This window comes from Nematolebias whitei, chromosome 13, assembly GCF_014905685.2.
Source record: "Nematolebias whitei isolate Nwh7 chromosome 13, NemWhi1, whole genome shotgun sequence".
Taxonomy (NCBI): domain Eukaryota; kingdom Metazoa; phylum Chordata; class Actinopteri; order Cyprinodontiformes; family Rivulidae; genus Nematolebias; species Nematolebias whitei.
In genome coordinates, this window is record NC_056510.1 from 16,022,565 (window position 1) to 16,047,514 (window position 24,950).

Genomic DNA, 24,950 nt, shown 5'->3' on the forward strand with positions numbered 1-24,950 from the left:
AATATAATATATATAATATATTTAAAAAAATTAAAAAAAACAGTGCCTTTTATATTGGTGAATTATTTGATGGAATGGCTGATGTCCAATATTTAACTTTTTCGCTAATATCAGCCGATACGATACATGCCGATAATATTGTGCATCCTGTTAAAACATGTAAAACATTTGGTCAGATATTTTCTTAAAGACAAATTTATGTAAACATGCAAAAGAACAGCATGTAAAGTCATACTGGAGAATAATTTGATCTACAGGCAATTTAAAAGTGTTTTGAACCCCCACTTTTCTTATATGATCCAGTTGCCAGTCTTTGTGTGGGATGAGCCAAGTTTTAAAACCAACTTGAGATGATTTTCCACATTTTAAATGGCTCTTTTTTTCAAAAAGTGGCAGGTGCAGGACAGGTACTTTTCTAAATTTTCACTTGTATCCCCTAGCTGTTACGAAAACCGAAAATGTCCTTACATCTAGAGAATTCCTGGTAACCAGACTGTGCAGTACAAATCTAACATAAATGTACGCTTTATAAAGTGAGGTAGTTTTTAATCGAATATACTATTACTTGGTTCCAACTGAACATTTGACATTTTCTGAATTCAAAGATTCAAGATTCTTTATTTATCATTTGCACCCCATGTGGTACATGTGGTTATGTACACAGGGTCCCAGTTACATCCAACAATAAAATGTAAAAGTAAAACAGTAATAAGATCTAAGATATGAACTAAGAAAAACATTAACTAAATAAACACTAAGCACTAGTAGCATAAAAACATTAAGCTGAACAGCAGCACAAACACAAGTCTGTGTGAGCAGATGAGTACACATGAACACATCAACATGAAACAGATCAGCAGCAACGTGATGTGATTTTTTTCACAGTGATTATCCTGGTTAGATATTCATGAGTCTAACAGCCTCAGGGTAGAAGCTGTTCCTCAGTCTAGTGGTTCTACACTTAACGCTCCTTAACCTCCTTCCTGGGGGGAGTGGGGCAAAAAGTGTGTGTGCTGGGTGAGTGGGGTCCTTCATGATGCAGGTGGCCCTCTTCCTGCATCTAGATGTGTAGATGTCTGTGATGGTGGGGAGGCTGACTCCAACAGACTTCTGTGCAGCCTTCACCACTCTCTGCAGAGCTGCAGCTGTGCAGCCTCCATGCCACATGATGATGCTAGGATACTGTCCATTGCGCAGCTGTAGAAGGAGGTGAGAACTGAGCTTCCCAGACCAGCTCGTCTCAGCCGCCTGAGGAAGTAGAGTCTCTGATGAGCTTTCTTGATCAGGCTGGAAGTGTTGTTGCCCCAGCTGAGGTTGTCATTCAGGTGTACACCCAAGTGCTTGTAGCTGGAGACCACTTCCACCGCAGATCCTCTTATAAACTGAACACAGTTTAGCAAAGTGAAAAAGCTGTTGGGTATGCAAAGTGTGCTTTTAGTACCTTGTTGTAGCTCGAGCCAGTACACTGTTTTAAAAATATTTCATTTTAGTGTATGAATCCATTCATATTCAGCACCCAGATAAGATAAGACATCTTCATACTGTGATTCAAAAATAACTGAACCGTCTATTATTTGTGGAAACGCAGTGTTCCCACAGTGTAAAGTGTGTCTGTGTGTCTAGATACAGTATGTGTAGTTTCACTCATTTCCTCTCTTTCCAGGATGAGGTGCTGACAGTAATCAGGCGAGTAGATGAGAACTGGGCAGAAGGCATGCTGGGAGACAAGATTGGCATCTTCCCTATTCTCTACGTGGAGGTAAACTGACACACTTACAAAAGAGCTGCTAAGGAAACTGTAATGTTTCAGCAATACATTTACATAAAACATACTTTCTATTTGTTTTCTTGATAGAAAAAAAACTCTGTCTCATTTTAGGATTTCCTTGTGCTCTCGTCAATTCAATCAAACGAGTCAAACCAAGGTTGTTTTTTTGTAAGTCATAGAAATGGAAGCTAACTAATTCAGATGTGTTTGACAAAAAAGATTTTAGCACCAAATCCATTCATGAAAGACTAAACACCATCATCAGAAAATGGTTCCTGATGTAAATGCATTTAATTTAATTCACTTTTGGTGCAGTGTATTACCAGAGAAGCTGCTTTTTCTGTAATCTTCTTCAATGTGCACTTTAACTTTGGCAAAATCTCATACATCTATGATTTTTCCCAGGCTGGAACAGTAGAGCTTTACTTGTATAGGAGGTATATAGTGTGTTCATGAATGTGCAGAGATACCTCAAAGTTGCTCATGATGCTTCCTCATCAGGCTGGGAAAATGTGGCATGTAAAGCTAAAAGATTATATAACTCCAATCTAACTTAGATAACTCAAGAAATGCCAAAAATATGAGTAATGCTGTTCAATAGTTACGTTTTTGTTAAAGGATGTCCTCTCAGTACTGGTAATTGGGTAAAAACATTGAATGTCCTATTTTACCTTCTCTCATCATGTCCTGTCTGTCAGAGTGAAGTATAGTTTATTTTAATCCATGTGAAACTAAAAAATTGTCATGTGTGGTTTGAGCAGGATCATATTTAAGACTCTTAGGCAGTATTAATAAAAACCCTGACGAAAAATGTTTGCTTTTTTGTTTTTTTTTCTCCAACCCCTTCAACACATGTGTAAGCTTTCATGGCCCTGTCAGAAGAAGAAATGAAACCTTCAGAAATGAAAGAAAACTCAGTCATAGTGAAAAATGTTTTAGTGTCTGATTCCATAGAGTCAGATGAGATGTGAAATGTGATGTGGCTTAGAAGAAGTTATTTTGATAAGAAAATATTCTTAAGGAATTTAGTTTCAGCATACTGGCTCGATTTTTTACAACTTTTACTTTTTCACTACATGTTACTTTTATCTTTAACTAGCCTTTAGCTACTTTCAGTTTCTAAATAACATTTTGATACGTTTAGGTTGGTTTAGCTTCTTTTAGCTTTTAGCTGACAGTTTACTGCTTGTTGGCTTTTAGGTGGCTTTTTGTTAATATCTAAGCTATTTCTGCTAGTTTTACCTTCTTTCTAGCCTTTTGGTATTTTTAGGTAGTATTTTGCTTTTAATATTATTTATTTTTATCTTTTTGCATCTTTAGCTTTTAGCTATCCTTTTGATACTTTTGACAATATTTATGTACTTTTACCACTAACCTTTTACTGATTTTTGCCAGCAGTTTTTACTTTTAGCTAGCGTTTTGTTAATTTTATCTAACATTTTCCAGCTTTAAGTTAATATTCTGCTTCTTTACTTGTAATAAGTAAATTTCAGCTTGTTTAGAAAATGTAATCAAAGCTGTACAGCAGTCAGTTTTTACGCAGCATTTTTTAGGGAATGGTAGACATTAGTTTTTTTGTTTTTTTTTTACTTATTATTTTAGGAAACAAATGTTTTTCATTACTGATTACATTTCTCAACAAAATTAATAACTTGTAAATATTAATTCTATAGTGGTTGATGAGTTTACTAAAATGTGACAAAAAATTAAATCTGTGTTTTGTTAGTTTGTTAGTTTAGGACATTTGTTGACTTTTCATTTACAGCAAACACACATGAGGATAACCAAAGCTGCTACAAAAAAAAAAGTCAACTGGTGTCTTTATATAAAGATTTAAACAAAAGTACAGATTTAAATTTGTGCTTCTGTAAACTTCATAACCTTTGTGTTAAAATGGGCTTTGCACGTTCCACTTGGTGTCCTACCCAAACTTGAAAACCACCACTGGGATGCAGATAAGACAAATGGATGTTTAGCCAGAAAGGCAAACAGAGATTTGATGATTTTTGAGTAAAAATGATGTCAATTGAAAAAATACAACGTCTGAAAAATGATTTTATCATCCAAATTGCACTTGTAGACCCTAATCATTAGGACGCTACACTTACCCTCAATTTGATGTCAAAATAAGGTGAGAAACACATTCATGATATTAGGAGTTATTCCCTTTTCTGTTCATGCATTACCTGTATAATGTATTTTCAACGTCAGAATCTTACTTATACAAATTATGAAACTCAACATACAGACAGAATTAAAATCCCAATTCTCTTTATGACATCCTTTAATCTCATATTCCTCTCACCACACTCATTTTCTCAATCTGTCTGGGCTTTCAGCCTACCCAGACTGGGAATCTAGGCCACCCAATCATGCATCCCTGACTTTAGCTTGTTGACCAAACCACTCTCTTAGTAGGCGTCATGATTAAGCCGTAGACTGAGCAAGGTTGAGACAAACACACAGACACACAGGGGATCCCATTAAAGGGAGATATATCAATAATTTAAACCTCTCTTTCACTCTGACTCAGCAGGGGTACAGAGGTCTGTGTGAGTATATGCATACGTGTGTGTGTGATGGAAGAAGCTAATGAGGGAACCCAGCTGGAACCTGTGCTGATCTGCATGGTTGTGTGTGTGGATACAAAATACCCTTTTAATGCTCGTGTTAATATTTTACAGCCTTGGCAAAATGACAAGGACTGTAGGTGAGGTGAGCAGCAATTTGAAGACTGTATGCTGAGCTGTGTCATTCTCAGAATAGTTCAAGATGTAATAAACAAGGATGTGTGTTACAAGGTAGATGTGAGGGATTCTTGTCAGTGTTTAAGTCGTTACAATGAATGTCTTTCTTATACTATATAAATATAAATAAAACTATAAGTTGGACTCTAGCAACTTTTTTCCCATTATTGTGTGCACAGCTTTAAAAGAAAAGTTCTGCAGTATTTTTGACAACCCAAACACAGCTTCATATTCTGTGACAGAAATGCACTGTATGAACTGAGCAACTGTCCTTCACTCACATCTAAAGTCAGACTAAATTATCTAAATAACCGTACATGCAGGGTTTGTGGACTGTGGGAGGAATCTAAAATACCTGGAGAAAGCCCACACAAATCCAGTGAGAACATACAGGCTCAGTCCTGCAAGACTCAAGCTGAGATTCTAATAGAACCTTCTTGTTGTAAAGGAAGATGATCAGTTTTCCACAGTGCAGCTTTAGTTTAGGTCCATGAATCTGGTCCTGAAAGTAGAACTTCTTTTGACTGTTACCTCTTCAGGGGTCGCCACAGCAATTCATTCTCCACCATCTCACTCTGTCCTCTTTGTCCTCTGTCTTCACTTCAACAACCTCTGTGTCCTCTCTAACTTCATCCACATATTTCCTCTTTGTCTTTTTCCTAGCAGCTGCATATCTAACATTGTTATACTAATATACCCACTGTCCCAATAACCATTCCTTAATTTTCCAAGAACTCTTTGGGTGTGAAAATAAAACCCTTTTTCAACTGTTTTATAGGGTGCATTACACACCAGCCCTGTTTAATCAGCTTTAATTGAACTCTAGTCTGTTTGCCTAAAGTCCGGTTCATTTGGGGAGGTGTGAATGCGCAATCGAGCTCTGATACAGAACAAAAAAGCAAACTCTGTTCCTCCTAAAAACCTCTCTGTTCGGTTTAAGTGAACTCTGGCGCAGTTTGAATGCATTGTGAATGCAAGCGGACCTGAGACTGCTCCAAAAGCAGGAGGTGGACTACAGCGCAGGGCGTTCTGTGTAAATACAACCAAAACAAACTTGCATTTCTCCTACCTCATACGGAGCCGTCTCAGCCGCCTTGTGAGAAAAACAACATTCTCCATGGGCTTCTGCCTCATCTTTCACTCATGCCGAGTCCATTGTTGAAAAGTGGTTGTTTGGCACATGAGCCACAGACAAAACCGAAATCCTAAAACCGCTAAAATTTGACACCACTCCATTTTTGTTTTTATTTCCAGAAGTAAAGCCCCGAGTATACTCCCGCGTATGTCAGTCCGCGTATGTCAGTCCGCGGAGGTCCACGCGTACTGGATTAAGAGTCAAAGTGGACGCCCACAGGGCATGTCCGCACAAAGCTAAATTTTTACGACCGTGTACACGTACTCTGTGTCGCAAAATAAACTGCCCGGCGATGGACAGTTTTCTATGCAGCACCAATGTATTAAATTCCACTTTTTCATCCCTGATCTGGCCTTTTCTTTTCTTTTTTTTTTTTTTTTTGCCAAAAGGCAAGTGATCTCTTCCTCCTCCGTTGATGCCATGACTGAAATGGTGAGAAATGAAGGAATTTGTCACGAGCAAATTAAAATCAGGCTGCAGGAGGGTCTGGAGATTTCCTGTTGGGCAGAGCTGATGTGTGGGCTGCAGGGCCATCGCTCCCTGTTTCTTTTTGTTTTTAAGAACTTTTTATTAACAACCTATATACACAGAACACCGCTGCAGCTGGGACTGCCAGCTCTCATTCTTTTTCGACCTGTCAATCAGTCCAGTAGGCGTGTCAGCAAATGACCAATCGGCGACCTCAATTTGTCCCGAAGATAAACGCCCCGTGTCTGCAAAGCTGCTCAGGGTGGACGCTCGAGCATGAAGTCTCAACCCTCTGCGGACAGTGCGCACAGTTGCCGCGCGGCTGACAGGACGCGTGAGGAGTATACTGGAGCATTAAGTTGTGCTCGGTGTCTTCTTCAGAGGTTTTCGTATAATTTCCTTCAGTAGTTCTTGGTGCAGCGCCACCACAGGCGAGGGGTGGAACAGGTTAGCTCTATGGACTCAGTGAAGTATAAATGCGAACCACACCAGCTGAAGATGTAAACAAATGTGCCAAATTTTGGTCCCCAATCGAACCGAGTCTACCGGACTATCAAGTGTGAAAACGACCTTGTACTACAGTACTTTTACAACAAATCAGTACTTTTTGTTGCTTATTTGGATTAAATGCAGAGACTAATTTCACCATTGTATGGAAACATACAGTGCTGACATTGTGATGACATTATTATTATTTCCTTCCACACACATACACTGATCAGTCAAATCGCATGCATGCCTGGTTACTGTTGCATGTATTCCCATCAGGTCTTTGCAAAGTTTTCTTTCTGTGCAGTTGGCACTTCTGTTTTGACCATGCTGATCTTGCATTGCAAAAAAAAAAAACACTTTTGACCAATTTCTTTTGAGGGTTTGTTTGTTTGCTTGTTTGTTTGTTTTAAAACGAGTTGCTTCAGACAGCTGCAGATCTCTGTGCAATAATGATGCATATGCCAATGCATTATAACTGTACATTTTATCAATGGATCCAAAACACATAGTAGGCTTTAAAAGTTTTTATAAGACCTTGCATGATAATTTATCTTCTTCATCTTAACTATAGACAGAAAAAAAAATAAAGATGAGAGGAAAGTATTACATCAAATTATGTAGCTGCAGGCAATCTGCAATTTAGTTTGAGTTAACTTTAACTTAGTTTGAGTGTAGTTGGATTTATTGAGTGTGAACTTGGTGTGAGTTGGATTCAGGGTGTCCCGTAGCTGTGGTCATTGAGTTAAGATATCTTATCTACTCTCTGATGGACTGATGTTTGGGTGGGTGTAGCAAGTGGTTTGGTTTCATGTTGTTTAAGTTTTAGAATTCCTGGAAAGAAGGGAGGTCAGTGTAGGTGGGTTTACGTTCAATACCAGCAGCCTTTGAGCAGATCAGAGCTTGTTTATGCTGCTTGGAGATTGGGCTCTGCTTGTTTTATGTGGATGTTGTCATAGAGGAAAATAACAAGAAAGTGGGTGAAACTGGGAGCTTCTCTCGTTCACTGACAGATTACTTTGATAATTTGTTTGAGGAGGAACCAAAATCACCCCCCCCCCCCACACACACACACACACACACACACACACACACTCACTCATGTCCTTTCCAGCATAATCAGCCACATTTAGTAGTAGCAGAGAAACTAAGACTGTAATGATTAGTGCAAACTTGTGTGTCAGAGTGTGCGTTTGTGGGAGTATTGTGTGACATGAATCTTCTAGATGTTTTCATGGTTAATGCATGTGCATAGGTGACCCAGTAAGGGTGTGTGTTTCCTCACTGACCTTTTAATCATGTGTGTGTATGTGTGAGTGTATTGGTTTATGTATGTCTTCTTGTCAGCCTCTTGAGAGTTTAGAACTGAATTATATCTGCAGCGTCAATCCATCGTGCTCATTAGCATATGATTTGGCTTTAATTAGCATATATATTAATATGGAAATACAACATTACCAACACTGAATCTAGACACGGTAGACATACATGCTCCCCCACGCACACACACACATGCCTACACTAAAATACACATAAAGACATTAACAGAAAAATAATTTGATTCCTGAATTTCTCTTCAGGGATCTCTTAAGATTTTTGAGGTTTTACTAAAGAGACATGATTGCATTGTAAAATTTGTTGATGTGCTAAAGCCAGTGGTGAACATTAGTAGATTTTTCTTACCCCATATTGTTTGTATGTGTATATGTACTTACAGTAAAAATCAAAATAGAACATAGAGCAAGTCATAACACTCACAACAAAGCTACATATAATCATATAATAATTTAATTATTATATCAAATAACTGTTTTACATGGTATAATATCAAATTTGAAGTGTGTATAAAATGCACAAAGATAAACGCAAACGTTACAGATGAAGACGTAAAAGACATCATATTAATGTGATTTTTTTTTTCTGCCTGTAGAATGCATGTAAAGTGTTATTTTTCTAGGCATCTGGTATGTTAGTTTTATGTAGCAGCTTAATTAATGGGAACGGTATTGCAAAAACAACCAATGATGATATTTGTATTTTATCATAAAAGAGAAAAATACGAAAAAATAGTAATGATTTACTTAAACTCCTCCTTAAAAGTGTTGTGCTCACACCCACAAAACACAGTTCGGTATAATAATGCAAATTCCTGGTTGATTGAATTTGCATGACACATCCTCATTTTCCTGTAACTGTGTCTATGTTACCTCTGGTTTATGAAATTACTGTGAAAGATGCCTAAGACAGAAGTCGTTCAGACTCTGAACACACACAGAGTGTTGCTCCTGCGCGATGTTAATGGCTGCGCCATTATCAAGCCTCAAAGCTAGATCCAATAAGTCGTAAATGTTTTTAGTGCTAAGAGAACTTGGTACACGAGAAGGTGCACCCTCAGATTATGAACTCCCTGACTCTTTTTAAATTGTTTATTCTATTCATATGCAAACTGATCTGTGTTCCCTCGTGCCAAATGTTTCAAAACTTAATTACTAGCCATTAATAAATCAAATTTCTCATTAAGACCAGTCAAATCAAACTAACTGTAAGAGCTGTGCTGCCTTTATGTGGTGTTGTTGTTTGTTTTTGTTTGCTTCCCACTGAAGTTACTGAAATCCTAAAGCTCTCACCACATCCCACTGTAAAACGGACAAATCTGTTGCTTGACTGTTTTACCAACTAATTCCCTTCGTGCTCTTTTAGTGACGCAAATGAAATGTAAAGTTGAGACTGATGAAACTAGGATGAGAGGCGGTCTTCGTTCTTTAGTTGAATCAGGTTGAGCAGTGTCATGGACACTGCTCAAAAACTTAGTGAACAGATTTTTTATGGAAATGTTAAAATCGTTTCCAAAGTGAATTTGTCAGATGGTTTATTATTTGGGGTGTAATTGTATACAAAATTTCCAGGTCTGACATCACAGTTCATAACATTTTTGGTATGGTTACATTAAGGGAATAAAATTAATATATGGTATAAAGCATACATTAGGTCAGTAGTTCCCAACCGTGGTCTTTGAGGAGCACCATCCTGCATGTTTTACTTGTTCCCCTGCGTTGACACACCTGATTTAAATTGGGTGATTAACAGACATCTGTAGAACTTGAAGTCATTAAATAACTGACTCATGCATGTTAGAGTGGGAAAACAACTGAATAATAATAATAATAATGAATTTAATTTGTAACGCACTTCTCATTAACAAAAATCTCAAAGTGCTAAGTGCTATCCTGAAGCATGCAGGATGGTGTTCCTCAAGGACCAGGGTTGGGTACCATGGCATTAGGTACATACCGTAGAAGTTTACAGCAGATAGAGACATATTGGTATAAAACAGAAGCTTTGGATAAGTTGTGGACACCTGTAGCTTGTACTTGGTCATAAAAGCTATAAATTGGTAACTAAAATGCTGATAATGGGTAACTTTAGAAATAAGTCATATTACCATTATGCATTTAAAAAAAAAAAGCTATTTATACAACAAAATATAATCCCATATCTGCTAGCGACTCCTGTGGCATTTGTTATGGCTTTGGTCAGTCTGAATTATTGATTAGGGCTATGTGAATGCTACAGGTAGCTGGGTTTGGTAATTTGTTTTTTCTTCATTTAGGTGATGCTATTGTAAGTTGGGATGCACAATATTGGATTTTTGGCCAATATGCCGATATGTTAAAACTTATTTGGCCGATAACCAACACCAATACAGATATATTTTTTCCTAGACCTATTTACAGAGACTACATAGATTTATCTGCTGTGGAAATAAAATACTACGTTATTCTGCATGGTCTTTGTCAGTTTGGCCTGCTACCAAATGCAGATGCCAACAATGGGGCTGAAAATTATGTAACACTTCAACTTGGATTATGTTTAATGTCAAATTTATTCATGACTTTTAATCTCTAGCACAATGACAACACCCGAACAGTGCAAATTTGTGAATTTTCACAAATCTAAACTCAACCTGTTCACAAGCGACAAGTGAAAAGTGGATAAGTAGTTGTGCATTAATATATATATATATATATATATGACATTTTCTTAAATTACAAATTCACTTAAAACAGAAGCTTTTTATATCGGTGGGTTTTTTAGATGGATTGGCCGATGTCCGATATTTCACTTTATCGCTAATATCGGCCGATACCGATACCTTGCTGATAATATCGTGCATCCCTAATTTTAAGTGATTAAGTTCAATGTGGATCCAGCTACATACCTTATCATTGTACAATGCCAACATAAAGCTTTATTTCGTTTTTTTTTTCTCAGCTATCACTGCAGTTGACTAAGCAACAGTAATGTTCCCAAACAGATAGTTACGAGGTCCTCGAGCTCTAGGCCGTCTGCGTTCTTCATGCGTTTATATTGCAGTATTACTTCATGTGTCAGAACTTAGAGCTCTACTCAAACATTCTGCACAAACAGGTTTAAAGCAAAGCTGCATTTGTTTTATACAACTGTATGCCAAATCCAAAAGCCCATACTGAAAATACAAATTTATTTTTGTTACAGCCCCCATCTACTATCATTTCCTTATTTCCCAACTCCTTAAAACGGCTGAAAATGGCATCTGTTCAAAGAAAGAGGCATTTGAGCAGAAGGCTGCCCAGAACAGTAACCTCTGCACAAGTGCCAAGTGAACCTCCTGGCCACAAAGAAAACTTTTTTTTTTCTTTTTCCTTTTTATTGTCTTTAAATCCAGACAGAATAAGGGTGAAGAACATGGCTATAAATTATTTAAAAAGGAATAAAACAGAATGAATTGTGAGATCTTATAACGTAGCAGGTTTGGCTTTATCCTTATTCTATCCTCATTTATTTTTTGTAAACATATTTGTTATGTTCATAATTACCTAACTTGATTTTATTATGCTCAGATAATTGTTTCCTTTATCATTCCAGATAAATTACAAGTAAATTATTTTATTTTTTTCCACATACGTTCTGCTCCCAGAGGCGTCACCTCTGAGCACAGCTTTCACAGCCGTTTCTTATGTTTTCTGTAAATATTGGCACAATCCGCAGTAGCTTTGCTGCTGTGGTAAATCATTTGAATATAATAAATTAGATAAGTGAGGTGGATGCTTACCTCTGTGTGTGAAACAGTGAGAGCATTACATGGTGCAGCTGTTGTAAGTGATGATTGTTTTGTTGCAGGTTTAAGCAGCTGCCAACAAGACTCGGGCAGAAAAGGTCACACTTACACACTTGTGTATGTAGCAGATGTACGTGAACCACTCAGTTGTGACATCTAACATCTGAGCTACTTTTTCTTTTGTCCTTCCCTCCCCCATCTGCCCTCCACTCCTCTCAGTTAAATGAAACAGCAAAGCAGCTGATGGACATTGACAAACCAATGCCAGCTAATGCACCAGGTCCCAGCTCTGAGCCAGCCCCACTGGGCCCCTGCTCCCCCGGGCCCTCCCCCGTTGCCTCCCCGTCTAATGGAAATGGCTCTGGCCACAGGAGAGGCGAGGGGAAGAAAAACGCGAAGAAGCGACATTCATTTTCTGCACTATCTGTGAGCCAGAGAGCTGCCCAGTTCAACAACAGACACAGCATGGAGATCTCTCACCCAGTCCTCATCAGCTCCTCGGACCCCAGAGCTGCCGCACGCATTCAGGTGTGTCCACACAAACACACGCTGAGTATTAAATGGGACATTTAGGGGATTCAAATATGTTTATTCTCAGTTTTTTTTTTTTTTTAACAGGCTACAAGAAGTTCTCAAGTTGCTACTATAATGTGTTCAACAGTGTTATGATGGAGGCTAAGATTGTTATTTAATTTTAAATATATGATTAATAAGTTTAGTATTCCTTCAGGAGTGCATGTAACTGGCTGTTGTGCTAAAGGTGTAGCCCAGGGCTATTCAACTGGTGGCTCAGGGGCCAAATCAGGCCAACAGGTGAACTCAGTTCAGCCCACCAATGTGTTCATTTTTAAAGAAAACTAGATTTTAAACCATAAAACAAACTTACTTAATGACAATAACTGCTGGATGTCCGGCCCCTGAGCTCTTAGCTTTCAGTAACTGAGCAGTTTAGTTGAATAACTCTGATCTAGCCTAAGAGCCTTGGTCAAACTTTGAAAATATTGCTATGAGTGAATTCCTGCATTATGACTCTCAGCTACAACCCTAAATTAGCACAATATATGTCTTTAATTGAGTCGGCTCCGAAAAGTTAGTGGTAAATGTGCATCCAGTGATTACTTCCTGAATGTTTCAATAGAATCTGTTCAGTGGTGCATGAAATATTTGATATGACTGCAAATAGTTATTGCCTAAATATTAAACAAAGATTTTACATAATTTAATATTGCTTAGATCAAAGTTCTTGCTCAGTAATCCAGGTAGAAAATCCAACAAAGTTCAGTCAGGTCATCCGGACAGTTTCTTTTTTGTTGAGATGTTTTGTCCTTCATCCAAAGGACTTCATCAGTCCGAGGAGCCACAACAAACTGAGTCCCACAAGCACAAGCAGCACACTCACATAGTGGACCAACCAGTTTGCTTTTTTCTGGGGCCCGCCCTCTCCCTCGTCGACTCCTCTGAGGTAGTGATAGACAAAATAAGATATTTCATTTTTGTTTTAACGCTTCGTCCTTCACTTTGGCTATGGCTGCCTCAAAGGAGTCGATGGGGGAGAGAGAGGGCCCCAGAAACCATCTTATCACCAGCAAACTGGTTGGTCCACTATGTCAGTGTGCTGCTTGTGGGACTCAGTTTGTTGTGGCTCCTCGGACTGATGAAGTCCTTTGGATGAAGGATGCGTCTCAACAAAAACCAAACCCTCCAGATGACCTGACTGAACTTTAATAATAATTATTATTATTGTTGTTGATGTTGTTGTTGTTGTTGTTATTAATTTTATAGCACTTTTTTAAACAAATGTTACAAAGTGCTTCACATTAATCAATTAAAACAGCATCATAAATGGCACCAGAAACACAAAAAGCATACCAAATCAATTAAAATACATAACAATATAAGACAAAATGAAAATAAAAATATGAAGGAATTCAGATATTAAAATCCTTTAAAAGAAAACAATGAAGAGGCCTGTCTAATATTTAGAGGAAGAGCATTCCACAAATTAGGAGGCCTGACCATAAAAGCCCTCCCTCCTGTCACCAGTCGAGCTCTTGGAGTGGAAAGTATTAACAGATTTAAGGATCTGAGATTGCAAGAAAGGATCTATATTTATTGAATATTGCTTGAAATTTCAGTCAGGGGTCTGTCATGAAACAGTTTAGGAACAAATAGACACAAGAAGACGTGCACACACACACGAACATAGGCAAACACATTATCTTTTCACCTTTAAGCAGCAAGTGATAAAAATTACATACATAAATAAAAGATACATTAAATATGCTCAGGTGGAGGTGTTTCACAGTGGCGCCTAGGGAACGTTAGTTTCTTTGTTGCTCTGAATGCTGTACTCTGAGTTTGATACAAATAAAATCATTTATTTTTTGATAGCTGTCAGCAGGAAACATGTTGCTGTTGCAGTTCAGGCTGATGGTTGCATTTATATTTGGTTCATTGTATTTTCACTGTTTCTGAATAATGCCAGTTCTGCTGAAACAGCTGTTTTAGGTAATGGTTTATTTTAAAGGCAAGCCACTCAGTTTGTCAGTTTGCATGTTTTTAGGATGCATCTCCTCCAGGTCCGTCCCCCTCCTCGGTGGGTGTACCTCTCCCCCCCAAAGTGGCATCTCTAACATCAGAGCTGCTGGCCCATGCCAAGGTGCAGCTACCACTCAACATGTGAGTACCCTTCTGTGCTGTCAGCTTATCCAGCTGCAATGTGTTTTTTTTCTTTCTTCCTTTGTGAAGACCTTTTTTTCTACCTGCCCACTCTCTCCACCACCAGAATGAATGCATGTGAGATTCAAGCAAGATTTCACAAAACTCCCCTCTGACAGCGTTAGACATATTGGCTGCTTTTGTGCCCAGAGATATTGGCCATGTTCCACCACCTCTGCAACCACATTTACTCCTTCACCAGTCAAGGATGAAATCCCCTTTAGAAAGGAAAAATACAGTTCACTAAATTGTGCGAGGCTTTGGTTTCATAGCAAACCTGACAACCTGCAATAATTAAGACACAATAAAATCTGGCAGCATGAGGTTTGCATGTTTTGCTCTGCATAAATAAAACAAAATATTTTCTTATAGAATTGTGAATACAAACATCCTGATTAGGGATGCACCAATGCCACTTTGTTTTAAACTAAGTATAAACACATTTGAGTACTTGCTGATACTGAGTACTGATACAAGAATTAACAAATGCCATTGCATTTCTTACATTTAATTATAAATCTAATCTGTTCCAAGTGATTGTATATTTAAAATTTTATATTTTTTACACATTTTTTTCATTAAAAAAATGGCCATAATCAAATAAGTCCTTTAGCCATGGACATATTTCTAAGGTTGATGAGAAGCTCTGTATATTTATTCTCAGGGACCTTTTCTGCTCAAATGTTTCTCATAACAGAGATTCTTTTTTTGCTGCTGCTGGTGTGTTTTGGCATTTAGCAACTTTATGTTGTATTAACACAACCAACTGATAAGGAGTGTGTGGACCTGGGCAAAAATTAGAAAATAATTAAACAGTTCCACATGGCTGGGAATGCTCCACCTCCACCATTTGTCTTCTTAATGACTGCTCAGCCTAAGAGGTGAAGGTAACACTGGTTTAACGTTGTGTCAGTACTGTGGTACTGAAACATCTTTATGAGTACATCTACACGGTTACCATTGCATTCCCTAGAGGCAGGGGAGAGAAAAGTTCAATGTTGGATTTTGCTCCTAAACTCCCAACTTGTAGCCAGTTGTTACTTTTTTCCCCAAGGCTAGAAACTTTTATTCTTTTATTTTATTTTATAAACTTTTATTTTATTTTATAAAGGCTAGATTTGTGGTTTGTATCACTGAAAGTCGCCACTAGTTTAGATTTTCTAATCTGTTGGAATTCTCTATTAATCACCGTCCTTCTGGCACGATGTGAGTCATTTACAGCAGCACTGTCAACCCTAATATTATCACCTTCCAAGTAACATCCCCCACACACACACACACACACACACACACACCCATGACACACACACACATACCCACACAGAATGGCTTTGTCCCACTGATGAGGTCCGACGTTTTCTTCTTGACCCGGCAACTATTCCTGTTGCCATGGGGAGATGGGAGACAGTCCCCACATCTGTTACCATGGTAACGGGGAGGTAGCACGTATAAGGCTTGTTTACTCTGTGTTTTCATCCAGTCTTGTGCTACATAATATGAATGTCTCCCCTCGACAGGAGGTGTTTACACAAGCAGAATAATCTTTACACAGTCAAATATAGTACACAACAATAGAGTATACCACGTTCCTTTTATTAGCTGGTAAACAAGGATTTATTGATTAAGGCACCCATTTACAGGATGCTGAACTATTCAGAAGGGAGTATCATTCAGTGAGCCTCGAGTGGTCATATTAATGGCCTAATGCATTTATTAAGTGAAACATTTTGCTTTTAGTCTTACTTCAAGAAACCACCTTATGCTGTTTGGATATTTAGATGCTCCAACAATCGTAACAAGTACTAATATTTTTTTATACTGTTATCACTTACATTCACAAAATTTAACTCACTTCCATACTCTGATTCTAAAAGCAACTGATATAAGCAGACTTGAAACATTGCATATGCATAGCAAGAGACAAGAAGGATTGTTGGAAAATAGATGATAAATGGTGGGAAACCCTGACGGACGTGTTTTTACTCAGTGGCAAAGATCCACTTGTAGGTTCTGATATGAGAATTTTATCATTTGACTCTTTCTACATTTAAACAGTAGTGAGAAAAAAAAAGTAGAAGTCCTTGTTTCTTTTACCACTTTATTTTTAACTTTTGTGACCATTTTAGAAACTGTGTTTTGAAGAATAATTCTGTATTCTTCATTCTTGAGCCATGTTCGTGATACCACAGTACATTTATATTAATGGTTCAAATTTCTAATCGTATTCGCTAATTTAGATAATTTACTTATTTAGGTTAGTTGACAAGCTGGAAAATGTATTGTGAGTTGTAAGTACATGCATGATTTTAGAGTCAGCTGGGAAAAAAAAAATCTGAATTTGATGACCATTTGAATATTTTTACCCACACTTTGTTGTTTAGATATTTGGCCCTATACGCCTACAAGCCTCAGAAAGCTGACGAGCTGGAGCTAAGGAAAGGGGAGATGTACCGGGTGACAGAAAAGTGTCAAGACGGATGGTTTAAAGGCACATCACTGAGAAGCGCTGCCTCTGGAGTCTTCCCGGGAAACTACGTCACTCCCGTGTCCAGGTGAGTTGAGCTGGAGTGTAGGGCTGTAAAATGATTTCTTTACTACAGTTCGTCAAAAGTAGTAGCCACGTTATTTCATCCATGATGGGTCACAGTGGTCTAATAAAGAGGCCGCAGTCAAGTGTAATCTTTTTCCTCTATTTTATCACTCAATAAATTTGAATCAGACCCAGACAGCGGTGTAATACAAAAATATAGCACCCTTGAATTTGATCTCCCACAAAGGCGCCACAGTGGTTGTAATTTATTGTTTCAGATCAGAATTAGAGGCCTAGCATTTCATAAAGGAATGCATTTCCTTTGATGCCAGAGTTTTAGACTAAGAAATGATTATGTTGAGAAATGAGAGTTGCAGCTGGTTTAGTCAAAACTTGAAAAGAACAATATGACAAACAATCTCAAGTTTTATCATAAGATGTGTTAGCACTTAGAGTAGGTTTTATGAACAACTCTCAGCTACTACCACATCAAAATTAAGCTCACTGTCTGTTAAATTAATTGACATATCTATTTTTGTGCTGGAAAAAAGTTGACTGGCTGTAGCATCCATCTTTAATTAACTGACTCCAAAAGTTAATAAGTTGCAGAAGTACATCCAGCGATAATATTTTTTAAAGTTTCTATGCAATGCATTGAGTAGATTACAACATTTTTTGCTAACAGGCAAATGGGGTTGACTTTAACGGTCAATGCCAGTTTTTTTAAGCAAAATATGGTGCAATATATTATATTGACTCAATTACTACCACACCAAATTTGAGCTAAATATCTGTAAATTTAACTGTTTTAATCATTTTTGTGTTTTTTTTAAAGTGAGTTGTCTGTGGTCATTATCTTGAATTGGTTTGATTCTAAAATTTAATCAGTTACCATATTATTCGGACTATAAGGCGCACCGGATTATGAGGTGCATTAAGCGAAATAAAACCGCGACAATAAGACTTCCTGTGTTTTTTGAGCGCAGTGTACCACATAAAATTGGTTCAATGTTGGTAAGCAGACAACCAGAATTAATACATAAGACACATAAGGCTCACTGTCAATTTTTGAGGAAATGAAAGTATTTTAAGTGTGAGTCCAAAAAATATGGTACATAGTTTTATATCCAATGATTGCTTTCTGCCATTTGAAACTGGTGAAGCAACAGTTAACTGGTCACAGACTTGAAAAAGACTAATTCTGCACAGATTTAAATGAAAAAATAGATGAAAAAAAACATAAATGTCTTGTTTTGTGCCTAATCATCAACGTTTAGCTGTCCGGTGTTTTAAATCAAATTCATGCAGATAAGGTTTATATAACATTATAGTTTCTCAAAGCTGATGTAAATGAAAAGATGCTTAAATATTTTCCAATATACATGTTTTTCAGAGTGCAATAAAAATATTTGCCATTACAGTTCGTCTAATCTGTATTCTCCCTCAGACATTTCTCTCACATTCCATTAATGTAGCCGAGAAAACCGAGTGAGATAGCTGGAAACTGAACGACATGATTACATTTTTTTGGTTTTGAGAAAAAATGTAAAACACGAGGTCATAAAAGATAAGGAGAGCATGATGTTCTAATGTTAAATAAACAGTCGTAAATGTAGACGCAGACATGAGGAGCAAAAGAAGTAAGGAATGGAGAGAAATGTGGGAGATCATATGTGTAGCACAGAAATAAAAGAAAGCAACAGAGTGTGGACGAGCAGCAAAAGGAATGATACAATTAGGTGAAAATGCTACAAAAACAGCAGGTTTCCTTCTAGTGTATATGAATGGCTGCTTCACATCCTGCGCTTATGCAATCGCAGGGAGCAAGAGAGAGAAAGGCAGGATGAGCGTATAATCAAATGAGAGGCAATTTGTTATTTTTACGCAAGCATACTCTCTTCTTCTTCCCCCACTCTCCCTTTCCTTATACTTCCCCCTCCTTTGTCTGCAGTGCAGCTTAGAAATTTCTCTATATGATAATGAGAGGCTTCCAAACATGCACGCACACATTTGTTTGAATGTCAGATAGACAGGATTCAATAAAACAATGCGTGAGTGGGATGTTATCAAGAAAGATAAATCTACTTTAGGCCCGCTGCTCCACTTACCGGTAATTCAAATGTGGATCTCATGAAGTTTTGTTTTTTTTAATCCTTTAACTGTATAAAAAAAACAAAACGTAAGTTTCAAACTCAACGAAAAATATCTGCAGAAGCATCCGTGTTAGTCATACACAAAAGCGCATAAAGGTAGAATGCATAATTACCACAGAAACCTCAAAATCATACAGGCATGCAAAGAGCCATAACTCTGCATGTGTCTGACGGGAAGTCGATGGGCAGCCATAAGAGTGTGAATACCGCTGTGTCGATAATGTTCAGTTCACTGTTCTGCCATTCAGCACTCTGCAGACAGAAACATGAGCAGTCTGCAGCAACATATATGATGCAGCAGAGACGCTACGCTGTGCTGAGCCACCAGTCAGATAACAGTTCTGACATTACTCACTCTGACTGAGCTTTATGGTATTGTTTGCAGCCTCTGCTCTGCTACTACAAAGAAAATACTGCATCAATATTAATTATTTTTGTTTAACAAGCCTAAGACTTCCCACAGCTACGCTAGCAGCTCGTCGAGGCTCTTAGGCAGAGGTGGGCAACATTTATTTTTTTTCCAAAGGGCCACATCAAGACATTTAAAGTAGGATGCACGATATTGGATTTTTGGCCAATATTCAATATGCCGATATGTTAAAACTTATTTGGCCGATAACCGATACCAATATTCTACATATTTTCCTTTGTCGGAACATAGCCCTCTTACTGCAGTGAGGGATCCTCTGCACTCTTGTGCATGAAGGACAGCCTTTTTAAGTTCAAACTTTTTGTCTATCCATTGTGTGGTAAGACTAATCATGCTAACAGGGCTAACATGACGTCTAAATGTCTATGGTAAAACTCACCCAAGTGCTATCGGCTATTAGCTTCTCAATGACGTCGGAAATGACGGCTTGTAACTCGGGTAAGGCTACGCCAGAAAAATATATTTGACTGGGGAAGATGTAGCGAGGCTCAACGTAGTACAAAAATCTTCAGAATCCAACATCATCAACAAAAAAAAAACCCTTCCACACCGCCGACATTTTGACTTTTCCTCTCCGCCGTAAGATCAGGTTGGCACGCGTGACGTCATCACATTGTGCTGCTGCTGCAGGCATCCTTGTTATTAGGTTGTCATACAAAAACAGCATCTTTCATATCGGTGAGTTATTTTAATGGAATGGCCGATGTCCGATATTGAACTTTAACGCTAATATTGGCCGATACTGATACCATGCCAATAATATTGTATATCCCTAGTTTAAAGCAATCAAAGGGCCGCATAGAGAATTGGAAAATAAAAGTTTACAAAAGATAATCTAGAATACCTTTTTCTTATTGTGGCATAGTTAACATGCATTATAAAACAAGTCTTTCCAAAATCCTTTAGGAATATGAGACATATTCTGTAAACTGGCTCTTGTGACAATGCATTACACATGTTAGCTTAACATGTTATCAGAGCTATGCAAAACAAACATACGTTTGTGTTTCTAAGTCTTTAAGGTTGAGTCTAGTTCTGGAAACACACTGGCTTTAAAATTGTTTGTTTGTTTTTTTACTTTTGCATCGTATGTTTAATTAAAATTTCCTTAAGACTCAATGATAAATTGCTGCTTTAAAAACAAAAATCAATCTTAATTTAAAAAGATTTTTTTTTTTTTTTTTTAAACTAAGGATATTGGGGACCTGATGGAGATTGTCCAAGGACCACTTTTGGCCCTTGGGCCTTAAGTTGCCCATGTCTGCTCTTAGTGATGTCAAACTCATTTACCAAAAGGAGCCAAAATTTAAAACCTTTGTCAGAGCCACGAGCTACTTTCAGCTGATACATTAAATTGAATCAGATACCTGATATCTTTTTTTTAGTTGCAGGTTCATCAACAAGAGCTTGATCTGTCTCATTTGATGTTATATTACTCTTTCCATCTCAGAATCAGTAATGACAGAATGATCCAACCGTCTTTCTGGCTTTAAAGTTAGCCAGTTGGCAAGAGAAGTCTATAGTAATTTATGCATTTATCAGGTTTTTTTTAAGAAAAATTAGAAGAGATACAATATTTTATATTTAAATTATCATCTTGGGGGACCAGATTTGGCCCGCGGCTCTTGAGTTTGGCATATGTGAATGCACATACAATTTGATGTATTGAGCTAAATTCTGATACAATTGGGGAAAAACTGCATCATGTTGTTTCTGAGTTTGTAGCTGAAGTAAAAAAAAGAAAATGCAAGTGATTACTCTCAGAAAATTTCAGCATATCAGTTAAAATCAAATGCAAATAATTGTGCCCCTACCCCCTGCTGTTTTCTTTAAAGGGCTCCTTTCGGACTTAATGCTACTCGTGGCTCATGTTTGTCCAGCCCAGTTGGTGGAGGAGGAAGTGGGAGCACTCAAGTGGCGAGTAAAATCTCAGACCCTTCATCTCCAGGATCCCCAGGCCCCTCTTCGTCTCGTCCCGCCACCCCGCTCACGACATTGGCAAACTCTAGCAATGGCGTCAGCCCCGCCTCTTCGCCACAAACCGCCGCCGCTCAGCTGAAGAACTGCCTGCGGTCCAGTCAGCATACGGTTAACCAGGCACGCACCTCAATGCAGCTGGGTAAGCAGAAGCCTGCACACAAAAATGCTCGTTAACATGCTTTGAATTCTGCATGCTTATATTTGACTCGATAAAAAACCTCAAGCGTCTGTTTTTAGCTCGGTCCAGTCACGACACATCACAATCGCATGCTTATCACGACCAGACCAGGATATGTACAGGAAGCGTATTGATGTTGACACATTGGGAAGACGACTATGATAAGCTGTTCCTTTATAAACTCAAATAAACACATTTAAAACATGTTCAGCTTTGCAGCTAAAACAGCCAAACTCAACCTTAAAATATATTTTATCAAAGAAAAGGCTGATCAAATATTCATCTAGATAAAGCAATAAAACAGATTACTCAGAGATGCTTCGTCTGTTGTCTTCTCATTGGCCTGCTCTGCTCTGGCTACTGGATTTAAGGAGCCAGATCATTTGGGACCTTGCAGCATTTTGGCACCTTAGCCCCTGATTACAGAATAATGGAATATTGAACAGTCATTAATTCAGGTACCCACTACAGCATGTGCACTTCTGCAAGAAGCCTTTCTGCAACACTCGTTTTCATGTGTGCTTGTTTAGTGCAGCTGTAAAGCAACAACAACAAAAAAAAACATAGACATAAAAACAAAGTACAAAAGATTATATTTGCAAAACCCAAATAATCATTTATTAAAACCAAAGAGAAACTGCAGTGAAGAGGTGAATCCTGTTAAGGCTGAATGAAAATGGATGTGAATTTAAATGTGTTTTATCCTCTTTATCCTTTTTATTACTAAATCCCAAGTAAAACGTGCCATTATACATGTATCTATAGTGGAGACGATTACAAATGTCCTTATTATAACACCAAATAATGTTTAATTTCTTAATGTTCACAACAAATGCCTCAAAAAGGTTTGTGCTATGTGCATTACTGAAAAGTCATCTGTGATATGCAGTTAAAAAATGCTTTTATGACTTTTTTTGGTTTTTGTCTTGGCAATTCCAGTATTCTGCAAGATATTGTATTGATGTAATATTTGTTTAGATTTAATAAAATATTTAATTGCTTTGGCAGAGTTTACCTTCTTGGTTGAATTTAGGCACCAATAAAGTTTGTTATAAAAGCAAACTGTTTTCGAACAAAATTATATTTGTTTATGGGTTGTTGTTTTTTTATTTGGGGGGGGGGGGGGGTGTCAAAGGAGCTATTGTATAGATGCAAATTTTGCAAGATCGGGTTGAGGAACAAATCTTGCGATTACCATCTTGGTTAAATAGGCACCAAGAAAAGGTACCGTATTTTACGGCGTATAAGTCGCATCAGTCAAAAAAAGCACCATGAAGAGGAAGTAAACATATATAAGCCACAATTATTATGAATCACCGCTGACCCATCGTGTTTGTTATGCCTTTATTTAATGGTTAAAACAGCTTCATTTCACCATGGTAGCACGGTGCCATCCATCGCGGCCGGAGCCGCTAGCTCTCCAGCGTCCCTCCGCCTGCACCAGCTGAGTGAGGCGAGCGTGCACAGGAGGACTCGCTGTTGCAGTTCTTAGAAATTTAAAGCATCTGTCAAAAATTGCGTTATGAATATGGAAAAAAAAAAACATGTATAAGTCTTTTAGGCGTATAAGTCACAGGACTGACAAATCTATGCAAAAAACTGTGACTTAAACACCGAAAATACGGTATTTAAAGATTCTAACTACTTTGTTGACATCAGGCAACTTGTTTAGAATTAAGAATAAAATCATGCCAGTCATTGTGTAGATATAAATTATACTTATTTAGGGTTATGAATAAATGGAATGATATAGGAAGAGGTTACCTTCTTAGCTGAGTTTAGATGCTGAGAAAGTTTTATTAGAAACTTAAACTTCTTTGTTACCATTAGGATAAATATTTATGTTTAGGCTATAAAATTATTTAGTTAAATATGAAATAAGCATGACAGGTGTATTAAACATAATTATTGTATTTATCTATGGTTTACAGAAATATGTAATGGCTGGTTAAATATTTATATTGATTTTTGTAGAGTCCAGTAAAAACCTTTAGTCAAATCTGAATCATGACATCATCTTTTGAAAAATCGATCAACTGATCAGTTATTCAATTAATGCTAGCATACGAGCTGTGCACACATAGAACAGAGATGTACTGTGCTCTGATCTGTTAGTTGTATTATTTGTGCTACAAGCTCACACACACAGACATACTTGTGTGTGCACAAGGTCTAGATCATATCAGCCTTGCTTTCCACTCAGAGTCTATTCATCTCTTCAGCACCCCTTTCTCTCCTTTTCTTTGTATTTGTTCTTTCTTCCTCTGAGAAAATAACAGCGAAGGTCTCTTTGGGTAGGCTGGAGTACACACTCAGAGGGGACTGCCAAAAATAACACACATACAGACATGTGCACTCCCACGCACACACACACTCACACACAAGTGAACACACTGGCTGACAACGCATCCGAATGACATCATTGTGCTTTTTGTTTTATGGAGGCGTAATGACAGGGCTTCTCATTTCTCTCCCCACCACTTGCTACTTTTTTTTTTTTTTTTTGTTCGCTTGTTGCTTCGTGTTTGTCACATGCACACAAATACACACATCTGGTCTTGATTACAACAGAAAAAAGTATGTGCATAGTTTGGGCATTTAGTGGTTTTATCACATGACCAGTTCACCTCTTTGAGGGTTTTGTCAAAGTACTGGAGCATAGCAGAGCAGGTGGGTAGAAACATCAAGCATGAGTCTTTTCACACGCACACGCAAATGTCTGTGTGTTTATGTGGGTGTGTATTTTTGTGCATTTTTGAGCACCTTTTTGTAAAAGTCCAGGCATTTCACTGTGCAGTTGTTTCAAAATTTAAAGTTTTTAGTTTTATGTTGCTTTTTGCTATTCAGCACATGTATTTTTGTGTTTTAGTCCACAGCCCCCCTGCTGGGAGCCCCGAGCGCCCCTCTGTGGCCATCATATCCCCTCTGCGTCCCCAGAGCCAGTCAGGTCGTCCTCTCTCCATGGTGTCTCCAGGACCCAGCTTAGGCCCCTCCCCTCTGTCCTCCCCGGCTTCACGTCCCATCCTCCCCCTCTCCTCGCCTCTCTCCTGTCTCACACCTCCAAATGTGTCAGCCATATTCCTCAATGGTGAGCCGGGCAGCCCACTGCAGCCTCCGTCACCTGGTCCCTCCCACGTTGTCACCCAGGGTGTTCTCGCACCCAAAGCAGAGAAGGTGAGAACTGAAAACAGACTGGAAATAGTCAAATTTGGATGGATGGATGGATGGATGGATGGATGGATGGATGGATGGATGG

General features: G+C 38.1%; 1 protein-coding gene across 1 annotated transcript in view; it reads left to right on the top strand.

The window, feature by feature from the left end:
* LOC119419557 (E3 ubiquitin-protein ligase SH3RF3-like) overlaps positions 1-24,950 on the top strand; it is a 111,221-nt gene that overhangs the window by 79,856 nt on the left and 6,415 nt on the right. The window contains exons 3-8 of the mRNA XM_037686902.1: positions 1,664-1,759; positions 11,925-12,233; positions 14,269-14,384; positions 16,805-16,975; positions 21,372-21,655; positions 24,564-24,868. Coding sequence (XP_037542830.1) covers positions 1,664-1,759; positions 11,925-12,233; positions 14,269-14,384; positions 16,805-16,975; positions 21,372-21,655; positions 24,564-24,868 — 1,281 coding nt within the window. The remainder of the gene's footprint in view (positions 1-1,663; positions 1,760-11,924; positions 12,234-14,268; positions 14,385-16,804; positions 16,976-21,371; positions 21,656-24,563; positions 24,869-24,950) is intronic.